This window comes from Crocodylus porosus, unplaced genomic scaffold (assembly GCF_001723895.1).
Source record: "Crocodylus porosus isolate Cpor-Errol unplaced genomic scaffold, CroPor_comp1, whole genome shotgun sequence".
In the NCBI taxonomy this organism is placed as follows: Eukaryota; Metazoa; Chordata; order Crocodylia; family Crocodylidae; genus Crocodylus; species Crocodylus porosus.
In genome coordinates, this window is record NW_017728928.1 from 12,680,522 (window position 1) to 12,692,468 (window position 11,947).

Below are 11,947 nucleotides of genomic sequence, written 5' to 3' on the forward strand. Positions count from 1 at the left end.
GCTGACACAGGGTGCCATGTTTAAGGCAGTGGGGAGAAGTCTGAAGATGACACCAGGAAGTTGAAACCTCTTGTCTGGAGGGAACGCACCACCAACTTTATCTGCTTCTTTCCCTCCCTTGGTCCCACTACTGAAATAAAGGCAGGGTCATTCCCACCTATGCTGAAGCCCAATGGTAGTTCTGTTTTTAACCAGTTTTCCAACCATACTGAGGGAACATAGGGTTGGACTAGGAAGCAAAAGTAGCAGAGGCAGTTGTTATAGAGTAATGCCAGGAATGCTTTTCCTGCTACGGTGCATGCCGATACCAAAATCAGACCCATAAGTCTAAGCTGCAAGCTTTCTGAGCAGTAACACTTGCTCAGCTTAGCCTATTTTACACAATATGAAATTTCCTGAGTGCTCTGTAAATAAGAGAGAACTGGGAAGAAACATGCCCTTCCACCTGGCAGAGTTTGATACATGTGATGACTGTAAAACTCAAGCTGAGCTGGGCCTACTCCCAAAAGTTAAAATACATCCTCTTGCACTATGCAATTGTCATCAATATTTTGAAAGTTTGTGGCTGGACCTTCTGAAAATAAATAAGGAGGCATCACTTCCAGCTTACCTTACTATGTTTATGATGAGTTTGAGCATGATCTTGTCTGGTATGTAACTGCATGAAATGTCTATCCTTAAGTAATTAGTATAGTAAATATTTCTTTGCAATTAACTCATGCAGGAAAAGACATTTTCCATCTGGGCTTTGATAGGTGTCTCTTCCTGATTTACTCCTGTTGATCTTCCAAGGACTACTGAGGCACAAGGGAACAACTCCTCAAAAACTGTGTTTTTCTTGGTTGTTATCAATTTCTTGATAAGTTCCAACTCCGTAGAAATTAATAAGCTCCTGTTACTGAGGAAGGCAATTCAATCAAAATTGGGACTTTCTGGTGATAACCAATAATGAACAGTTTGATTAATAGGATTTTCCTGTTAACTACTGCTCGGGATGCTCTCGAGTTACACAACTACAAGAATACTTGGAAGATGCTGAGCTAAAGGGTGTAAAAGAGCAACAAAACAACTAACAGGGTGCGCTTCAAGAATCATTCCAACAAGAACTGCTACTGCGCCCAGTTGATCTTCTGGTGAACAGATCCATGCCTCGAGAAGCTGACAAGACTGAGACCACCTCTTTGCCTGTATTGGTGAGATACTACCACTTTTACAGCAAAATCCAGTATATTTAGTTTCGCTTTAGGCTCATTTAACAGCAAATAGTTGTAGTAAATAAAGCTTGTCATTCATCAAATGAGATGTTGGGTCAATTTTTTATATACCAGTTCTGAATCCCATTTCATGACAATGCATGGAATCTAGCTGCATTTAGGTTTGGGAACAAAATCCACACTATTCAACACCCTCAGTGAAAGGGGAAGAAGTCTTGGCTCCAGAGCTGTCTGAAACCACCCCAGAGCTAGGAACCCTGGTTTATATGTAGGATAAGACTCATTTCCTTCACACCCACCCTTCTGGGTCATTCTGATGTCACCCTTCCAGAGGGACCACCAGCACCTTGTGACATTTCTCCTGCCTTGAAGTGACCGATAGGGACTGAAGGGGAAGGACCCATATCAGCAAGAGGCTGCACCTGAGCTACAGCACTGATCTCAGTCCTGAAATAAATGAAGAACAGAAGAAAAATCCTGATAAACTTCTGGCTGCCAAGGGTCTGCCCTGTGCTCTCACCTATTCATACAAAGCAAGGTCTCCAGTGCTGCGAGGAAAAGGTCTTTATTCTGATTTTTATCAGTACAAAATAGCAATGAACCACACCAGTATCCCAGCACTGGGGAGAGGCTGGGGTGGGATGAAAGGGGGCTCACAGGCTGGGACAACTCACCCAATGCCAGGCTGCACTGGGGTCTGATTCAGATGGTATGTTTCTATTATTGCAGACAGATACCTCATCTGAATTGGCTGATCAAACAGAGCCAGGCTTGGTCCACCTGCAGTCATGCTGGTATCAGCAGAATTCTGGCCACTGAGCTACTGCTACTAGCCAGCTTGCTTTGAGGCTCCACATTAAAAAACTTTGCCATGGGAATGGAAAGGCTCCCAGGACAATAAATACACTTTATTGACAAGGCTTTCAGCCATGTAAGTACCAATGGCACAAATATGTACAACTCTCAAGTCTATGCTTTCTGGAGCTGTCAGTGAGTTGGAAGTTGGACCCCAGTGGACTCTGAAGCACACCATCCTTAGAGACTCAGGCCATCCAGGCAGCAGAGCTGTTTAAGTTCTCCAGGTGCATCTGACTATCTCTGTCCCAACAGCTTGGATACTGGGAGGTGTGCCCAGGGGCTGCTAGCAGGCACCTCAGTAAATGCCATATGTGGGCTCATCACTATCCCGATACCTGTCTAGGTACCTTAGAGGCTGCAGATGTGGAAACTTCTTCTGAGGAGGGTGATACACAGGGGGACGCACAAAATCAAACACTGGCTCCTTCATGTCTGTGAAGGGATGATGTTGCACATTAGTCAAGAGAGAGTTTGGAGACCTAAACCACACATAAGCTGTGGACAGATCAAACTTCACACCATTTTAAAAGAAAGGGGGAGAGCTGCTGTTCAGGAACATGCATCAGCTGTTTTAATTTAATTGTTATGTCCATCTGCTCCTATACCAGGATAAAGAAACTAAACCACTTTATAATTTGAAACCTGAATGAAACAGGTTTAGCTCTTCTTAGAGCCGTCACTACTGCACTGATGCGCAACAGCAGTTTATACAGGTCTAAATTTTATATGGATATAACTGTTGCGTTTGTCTGCATTCATACCAACCCCATATACTTTTCCTTCATCTGGAAGGTACCACACATGCTGCAGTGCAGGGCTGACTGGTGCCTCCTGAATCCGGGGGAGGCGAGGGGCATAATTTGTGGGTGGGCCTGGGGGCAGGTCAAAAGCTCTCTTGGGGGCCAGACAGGCCCTGCCCCACTTGCCCTGGCTTAGTGCCCCCCCAACACACCACTGGCCTGCACAGCAAAAAAAAACTGCTTCAGGGCTGCATGGGGGAGGGAGGTGAGGCAGCGTTTTGGTTGGCCAGGCACTTTAGGAGGCCAAGCTTTGGGGGGGGGGGGGGCACTTCTCCCTGTAGGGTTTGGAATAGCAGCAGGAGCACTGAGCAGTGCTGAGGATGTCACTTAGCTCCCATTCCAGTGGGGCTGGCAAGCACCTGCAGAAGCCTCTGCTGGCAGTGGAAATGGTCCTGTTAGGGGGGGGGGGGGCACATGTCCCCCCTACCAGTCACCTGTGCTGCAGGGTAGAACTTGAGATCAATGGCTGATCCAAGTCTTATGCAAGCCTTGTTATGGCATGGTCTCCCAGACAAACCCACCATCTCCCACTGTTTTCTAATGCCTGTTCTGAATGAAATACAGAGCACAGAAGAGGTATGGCTACACTTCGGCTCTGCCATGGAAAGGAGGTCAGTTGCTCTTAACTGCACCATAAGTCAGGTTGGAGCCTGGTGATAGATGGTTGCCTAGGAACTAACTATAGCTATGGCCCCAAGGGCAGCAGTTGAGAACCAGTGTTCTCACTCACTCAATGCTTGGATATGTCCATGCCTCCAAGAACCATCACAGAGAGCTCAAATAACCAGCACAGCAAGCAGTTTCCCTCCCCATGTCCTTCAAGAAAGCAACTTCCACCTGTATGCCCCACTTCATTTGATGGGGCCTCCTTCAGAGAGCATTAGCTAATTCTTGGCTGCTAGGAACAGAAAGAGATCTGAACCCATGCACCACCCACTCCCGTCATCTTCCTTGCCCCAAGCTTCTCTGAGGATCTACAGCTAGGCCTAGCCCTATGAACGCGTTTGTACTACTTCTATCCTGGGTTAGGGGAAAGGACAGTACCCCAGAGAGAAACACAGAGAACACCATTTCTTACCAAGAAGCTGGTGAAAGACATGAGTAACAGAGTCATCCCACTGGCACTGGAAAAATGCCAGCCCAGCTGGGGTCATGTCCTTCTCATGCTTCCTATAGAAGTCAAAGGTCTTGAAGGTTCTCATCTTGAGACTGTGGCTAGAATAAAAGACACAAGAACAAATGGGATGGGACTCTTTCCCATGCCCGACTGCCACAACTCCCTAACCATGGAGCTTCTGTAGACAGATGCAGAAGGGACACCTGGAGAAAACTCTATCCGGCAGTTGTCCAAATCACTTGGAAATGTGTCAGTCAAAGATACAATGTTAAAGTCACAAGGACTCTATGTAGGTATAAGCATCTTGTCACACAGGCTCCTTTACACAACAAAATGCACTGACTAAGAAAACTAAACAAGAGGGCAGTAATATAGGCACGTTCCTTTTCAGACTAACTGTGCATATAGTGGCTAGGGAGGGGGCCTTGTTTTGTTACTGGAGGCAAAGAAGAGAACAGTAAAACTGGTCATGCACACAGTGGGGTCCCACGTACCCCTTGCACAAAGCAACCAAGTTGACCCAATGGCTATATCCCACTATTGCAGTGGCTCTCCACTTCTTTAAACTCAAGGCCACTCTTGTCAGACTCAAGGTCCCTCCATAACTTTTGTGAATGGATTGGCACCCCACTCCAAAACCTGATTTATTTATTATAGTGTTTACCCCTTTAAAGAGAAGCCAGGCCATGGGGGTGAGGGAGAGCCAGGCAGGGAGAGCCTAAGCCTGTCCTTATCTGCTTATCTTCTCACACTTCCCGTAACACCCTTCAAAGGCTCTCAAGGTGCCCTAATTGCATTATTGCAACAAATCACCCTCTGTGGGTGAAATATCTTCAACGTGCAATATGACTTTTTAGTTGAAGGGGATCCTTTAAAAAAATAAATAAATAAATACAAAAATTAGCCACGCTTATTTTGCTCAAAGAAGGGACACAGCTGGGAGGGAGGAGGGTGGGGGTGAGGACAATTTCATCATACCATGGTGTCGGTCTAACATCCTCACTGAAATCGATCAAGTGGTCCTGCTTGAAGAGGAGGAAGGTAAAACGGTGGTACCCTGTTCCCTTGGCAGGGAACGGAGGGAAGTAATGGCAAATCTCCTTCCCCGCCCCAACATCATTGCCTGGAATGTTTGTCCTGTCAAGCACAAAGCAGGTTTCGATCATGATCCAAATCATTCCTCCCTTGCTGACATCTCTGACATGATCATGGCACCCAAACCTCCAAGGTGAGGATTTGCACCACACCAGCCCCTTGTCTAGCATGTGTGCTGCTACAAGAGCTTGCTCTGGTCAGGAGAAGTAGCAAGTCATATCCCTGGATTCAAGATGAGGGCAACAATTCCTATATTTAATGCACCTCTGGAAGTGCAACTAAACATCAAAGCTCTCCTGGAAACTATTTCCTCTCCTCCCTGCCCACTATCTCGCTCTCCAGGGTTCAGAAAGCTGGACTGTAATCTCCAAAGTGCATGCACAGCATAGAGGTATTGGTTAGCAATACTTACACCAACCAGTGGATGTACTCAGAGGCAGTGTCTCGCAGGTGTCCATCTGCACAGAAAGAGAGGCATTTTAATGATAAGTACCCTGAGTTTGCCCACTGCCTAGTTGATATGCAGAAATTCCCTGCATTGGATAAGAGAAAGATGCCTCCAGCATCAAAAAAAATAACTCCCCACTACAGCTCGCAAAGAAGAGCTCAAGACCGAGCCAGGAACTCCTCAGGTCTTGGACCCTAAGGTTGACAATGACCCAAGCAGGAAACCTTGGGCAAATCACTTTGCTGTGCCTCAGTTTCTCCATTTATAAGATAAAGATAATGTTACTGATCAGCCACTCACAGGAACTCTGTGGGAACTAGGTAATGACAGTAACAGCACTTTGAAAATAGGAAGCTCTGTGTATGAGAAGCAGAGAGAAAGGATGGTGTGATGGTTCTAGACTGGGAGACAGGAAACCAACATTCTTTTTCAGTTTCCTCTGCAAACCATGAATGGGCAATGTTCAGGCTATTTTCTCCCAGAGTAAAAATGGCAGCTCCAGGAAAAAAATAACCTGGGAACAACCAGATTTAAATCACTCTCAGGAGAGTTTCTCCTGGGAGAGTGCATGTTCTGGTTTCTCTCAGAAAAGAAAATAGTCCACCAGCACCACCACCATCAGCCCCCAAGAGAAACAGTGTGTCACTTGCTGGACTCTGCTGCTCCAGCAGGAAACAGACCATGCCCCTTTCAGAATCTCCGCATTGTGCTGCAGGCAGACCATGTGCATTGTGGGTCAGCCAGTTAGGGCTACCCTATTCACTGCTGCCACCTATTTCCAGGTAGAGTAAGGGAACCTGTAGAGCATGCCGAGATGTGTGCACAGGAGCCCTTCCTGGTTGCAGTGTCAGCAATGCAAACTCTCCACTCATCAAAGCCTCAGCATCTAAATGTCTGTACGTGCAGCTCTGGATAAGTTTTTCTACCAAGAGAACAGACCTAGGAGAACTATCCCAGGTTATTCAAATGTGTCACATTACGTAAGTCACCTTGCTACTCGCTCCCTCAACCATAACTTGGGTACAACGCCACCAGCTGTATAGGGCTCTTGGAAGGCTAACATCTTCCCTACATGTAGTAACGGCACATGTTGCATTTTAAAAACATCAGTTAATCCAATCTTCTGATTAAAGGCAGAAGTGCAGACAACTGCTTATTATTATTAGAGCCTCACTGCTTTCTTCCAAGAAGAATTTTGCAGCGTAGCACTTCTATCCAGTTTCTGGAACAACTCTGCAAGTGTAGTAGAGCTCACAGCTTGACGAACATCTAACATGCTTCATTTCCTCGCCACTGCCACCCCAGGGAACAACAGTTCCATAAATAAAAGTGTGTGGAAACAGCCCATACTTAACAGGGTTCTTAAAAGACTTGATACGCACCCAGATTAGTTAGCAACAGTGTCCACAGGGTACTTTCATCTGCTTCATACATCACCTCAGGTGGCCTGTAAGCCTAAGCCAGCAATACAAAAAGACACTGTAAGTAAGATTGGCAGGTAGGAGGTTCTTTAAGACTACATATCTTCCTCAAAAACGGAACAATAGTTGCTGGGACATGACTTGGACCACACCATTAAATCAGACCAGACAACACCAAGCAGCTCTAGCCATGCCACAGAACAAGTCTTTTTCTTCAGGAAAGGCTTTTTTTTTTTTTTTTTAAAGCAAACTGGCTACTTAGCAGTGAATTCACTGGAAAGCTCTGTTCAGATCTTAATTTAAATGCCTATACAGTCTATGTTTTGCCATAGGATTCTTTCCAGGAGCACATTTCTCCCATAGTACATGGCAATGCTATCATTTAAAACCTGTGTGTTTTCTTAATGCAAGTATTGTTCCCAGAGACCACTCACTGGTGAGATACCTCGGTGGGTGTCACCATGTTCCCATGGTATACTGGTACAACATGCTCATCATCTTGGCTGTATTCTACTCGCAGGGTAACTCTGGGGGCAAAGGTGGCTCCGTTGAACAGATCCCGATAGATCCCATAATATTCTGCAACCCGTTGCTTGTGGAAGGGGCCGCTATATTTCTCCCACTCGGCTTTGACTTCATCAAGTGGAATCTGCACTGCAATTGCAAAAAGAAGCAAGACATGGCACAGGCTAAGCCAGAGGTGGGCAATTATTTTGGCTGGAGGCCTGCTTAATGAGTTTTGGTGAGCGATAGAGGGCTGCAGAGGTAGCCCCATCTTTTGACCAGTGTCCCACCTCCTGGTTGCCATCTTGGGGCCAAAAGTCCCACTCCTAACCCCTGACATTTGTCACTGGAAGTTCCTCCCCTTACCCCCTAAAGTACTCCAGGGTGGGGGTGGAACTAGGGAAAAATAAAGTCATACACTAAAAACAAAGATCTACTATAACATATTTTCATTTTATTTGAAAAAAATACTTTTGTCCTGATTTACATGAGTTTGTGTAGTGTATATAGAGACAATTGCATAATAGCTCAAAATAAAATCTTACTTTTGTGTATTGTGTGGGGGGGGGTATGTGGTGGGATGCAAGGGGTGTGGGGTGGTGTTGTGTGTGAGAGGGGGAAAAGGAAAGCATGTGGGTATGGGAGAGTATTAATGTGACAGCCTGCCCAGCGCATAGCCTCTGATGCCAGTGGCGGCAGCAGCAGGCCGTCTGTGTGCTCATGACTTTGGCAAGGTGGAGCCCCCTGGCAGTGTGCAGCTCTGGCCCTTCTAGGTGCTGCATGTGGTGGCAGGGAGCAAGGCCAGGCTGGCCTGGCTTCATCGCACACGGCTTCCCATGTCTCATGCACCGCTCCCGGGACCCAGCCAGAACTGTGAGCCATGGGGGTGGCTTGGTCCCACTCCCTGCTGCCACATGCAGATCTTGGGACTCTGCCAGGAAGCAGGAAGAAGAGCCAGCCTGGCTCCGTCGTACAGGTCTCCCCACCACTTCCAGTGGAGTCCTGGGAGCTGCACATGGCAGCATGGAGTGGGGAAAGCTGCTGGCTCCATCACATGGGGCTTCCCCCTGGTGATCCACAAGCTCCAGGAGCTGTGCAGGGAGCTCTGTGTGATGGAACTACTGGGCTGACCTGGGCTCTGTGCTCCCGCTGGGTGTGAGGGCCTCTGCCCTGTGCACCCACCCAGATGCAGCTTCCTCCTTCCCTACCACCGCTTCCCTACCTGCTGCCCAGAGTGCTGCAGGAGGGACAGAAAAAGTCACTGGAAGCCAGGAGAGCTGAACAGCAGCAGCAGCCCTGCCCAGAAGCCGTGCACTGGCCAAGGCCCTCCAGCTGCCCCAGCAGCAGTGGGTGGGGCTCGGTCCCACGCAGAGTGCAACAGAAGCAGCCATGGGCTGGGCCACGTATGATTAACTAGCCAATTGCTCATCAAGAATGGGGGGAGCGGGCAGGGACAGAGCCCCATGCCCCCCCCAAACTGCTGTTTGGGGTCTGGGCCCACTCCCCACCTCCCCGCCGCATTCGGCCCACAGGCCGTATTTTGCCCGCCCCTGGGCTAAGCCACGTCAGCTACGAAGGCAGAGGAAGCTGAGGCTGAATTAAGGGTGTCGGGGGAAGAGGGGACATACGTGTTCTGAGGCGGGACGCTCTTTCCATTTCCACATTCTGGCGGTTCTGTTTCATGATCTCTTTTCTCATCTTGAGTTCCTGGAACCGTGATGGTCTATAGTGAGGCAGGCCAATGTCTATCTTTGCATCTTCATCTAGGAACAAAATCGTTTAGGCGACAAACATCCTAGAATGGGGCTTATTTTCTCTGTTCAGTAGCTTCCAGCAACCCCTAAGGGTCAAACCAAATGTGCCCGAGGTAAATCGGGAGGTACTGACACAGGCCCTAAGCCTTTAGCGAGTTCTACACAGTCAGAACCCGGTAGCCATGTGGAGCTCACAACAGAACAGGGACAATATTTTGTGCGCACTATTTAATGCGTTCTCTGCCTGGTGAAAAACTCATGATAGCAGTGTCATCAATGATACTACTGTAGCACAAGTCTGCTCTAGGCCATCCTTTACAAGAGGATATCACACAAAGTCCTCTCTGTTGGTCTTTGGTGGAACATGACCCCCTTTAGTTCAGACTACATTTGTTGCGGCAGAAGCAGTATTTTTCCTTATGCTTATAAAGTGCCAAACACACTTAAGGGGCTCAAACCATAAATAGTTTATAACATGACCTTACAATGAGTATGCCAAGACACAGTCAGATGTGCCTTTAACACTATCAATGTAAGATGTAAAGAGATTCTCCACTCTTTGTGTATTGTGGTAACAGATGAAAAACAGCAGACAGTCAGCTTTTCTTTTGTAACAGATTCTTTCTAAACTATTTCAGCAAGTTTGATAGGATTAGCTGAAGATGAGGAAACGTACCGCAGCTTAAGGAAAACAAGTCCGAGTTTACAATGCCTGCAGATGCATATTTTTAGATGGGAAAGATGGCCTGTTATCTTACTTTGTTAACTGTAAGCCAAGACATAATAAAATGGCTAATGAGCCACGCATCTTAATTGGAAAGTCTTTATCAGAAACTAAAGACTACAAAATTCAAAACATGGTGTTAGTAATTAAGGCTGTGCGAAAGTTTGGCTATTTTGTTTCAATCTGTTTCGACGCCCAAAACACTGAATCCGAATTGAAATGGAATGCTCAGAACATCTCCAGAATGAAACTGGGCATCCAAAACGTTTTAGAAAACTTTTGGAGTTTTGGAGTCGGGCTTGCAGGGAAACAGTTGCACGCTGCTGCCTTGCCATGCAACTCGGCTCCGCAGGGAGCAGAGATCTGTGCTGGGGGTCTCCTTGCCACTGCTGCCCACCTCACACAGCCCCACACCATCAGGGCAGCTCAGGGCAGGCAGTGGTGGCAAGGAGACCCCCAGGGCACATCTCTGCTCCCTGTGGAGCCGAGTTGCGCGGCAGGACAGTGCTGGTTCCTGCCATGCAACCTGGCTCTGCAGGGAGCAGAGATCCGGGGCAGCGCAAGGCGGGCAGCAGCAAGCAGACTCCCAGTTCAGATCAAGCCACCCACAGCCCCGTCCTGCTCCCCCGCTGGGGTCCCAAGTCCTGCCTGGCTGGGTAGGGCTGCACAAAGCTAGCTTGTAGCCTGTTTGAAATGGATTCGGCGGAAACAAAACAGGACACTGATCCGAAACACCAAAATGAATCACGGTCCTCTGAAACAGCTGAATCTGGAACTGAATCAAAACGCAGCCATTTCGCACAGCCCTATTAGTGATGTTCTGAATCATTTTCCTTTTGTCCTACAGAATACCTTCCTTAATCTCCTCCTTCAGAGGTCTACTTATATCTGTGCCAATTTCTGCTGCGGCTAAGACCCCAATCTTTACAGAATCATTGAAAAGCAAGGTTAGTAGGGCTGTGCAAAGCTTTGGTTGCCGATTCAATTTGGAAGAGATTCGGCCTGATTCAGCAGCTGAATATCCGAATCGAATCAGGAGACCCACTAATCTCTCTGGATCGAATCAGAAGCCTCCAATTTGATTCAGACAGATTTGACAATTTGGCCAGACACAGCTTTATATGTTTTTTCTATGTACTTCGAGGTACCAGGTGTGGCTCGTGAATACTGAGATGGTGGGGTGGATGCAATGTCCCATGGAAGCATGGGGGGGCAGGGTCTCACAAGCACTCCCCCCGCAACTGGTGCCTCCTGGGTCTGGGGGGCACCCAGGGTCCCCCCACAGCTTATTATTGAGCTGGGGGAAAGGAAGGAGGGTTCTCTGCACATTCAGCAGCAGACCCGGAAGTGGACCGGTAGTACTTCTGGTCCACTTCCGGATCTGCCACCGAGTGCGCAGGGAACGCCCCCCCACTCCCATGGGATGCTCCATCTAGCCTATCATCTCAGCATTCACGAATTGCACCTAGTACCTTGAGGTACATAGAAAAAAACATATAAAGCTATGTCTATGGCTGAATCGCCAATTCTCCGAATCAGAATCGAATCGGGACAGTGATCCAAATCAGTGAATCAAATTACTGTCCCCCAAATTGGGCTGAAATCCAATTGAATACTGCCTGCTTTGCACAGCCCTAAAGGTTAGCAGGGACTTCAGGAGGTCATTCTGTCTAGTCCAACCCATGGCTTTTGGCAGCTGCATCTGTCTCTAAACCATTCCAGACAAATGTCTGTCTAACCTGTACTTAAATTCCAAAGACAGAGAGTCACTACCGTGCTAGGTTTATTCTAGAGCTTAACTACATTCATAGTTAGAAAAATCCCTCTAATTCATAGTTTCATAGTTGGTAGGGTCGGAAGGGACCTGAGCAGATCATCAAGTCCGACCCCCTGCCATGTGCAGGAAAGAGTACTGGGATCAAACGACCTCAGCAAGGTGTACATCTAGCCTCCTCTTAAAGACCCCCAGGGTAGGAGCCAGCATCACTTCTCTTGGAAGTTGGTTCCAGATC

General features: G+C 47.7%; 1 protein-coding gene across 3 annotated transcripts in view; it reads right to left on the minus strand.

Annotated features, from left to right (window-relative positions):
- Window positions 1–1,763: 1,763 nt before the first annotated feature.
- MRPL38 (mitochondrial ribosomal protein L38) overlaps window positions 1,764–11,947 on the minus strand; it is a 17,569-nt gene continuing 7,385 nt past the window's right edge. For all 3 annotated transcript variants that reach the window (XM_019542611.1, XM_019542609.1, XM_019542610.1), the window contains exons 3-9: window positions 9,086–9,220; window positions 7,399–7,607; window positions 6,915–6,987; window positions 5,497–5,542; window positions 4,968–5,126; window positions 3,951–4,087; window positions 1,764–2,504 (exon numbers count right to left, since the gene is read on the minus strand). In XM_019542611.1, coding sequence (XP_019398156.1) covers window positions 2,368–2,504; window positions 3,951–4,087; window positions 4,968–5,126; window positions 5,497–5,542; window positions 6,915–6,987; window positions 7,399–7,607; window positions 9,086–9,220 — 896 coding nt within the window. In that variant the 3' untranslated portion in view covers window positions 1,764–2,367. The remainder of the gene's footprint in view (window positions 2,505–3,950; window positions 4,088–4,967; window positions 5,127–5,496; window positions 5,543–6,914; window positions 6,988–7,398; window positions 7,608–9,085; window positions 9,221–11,947) is intronic.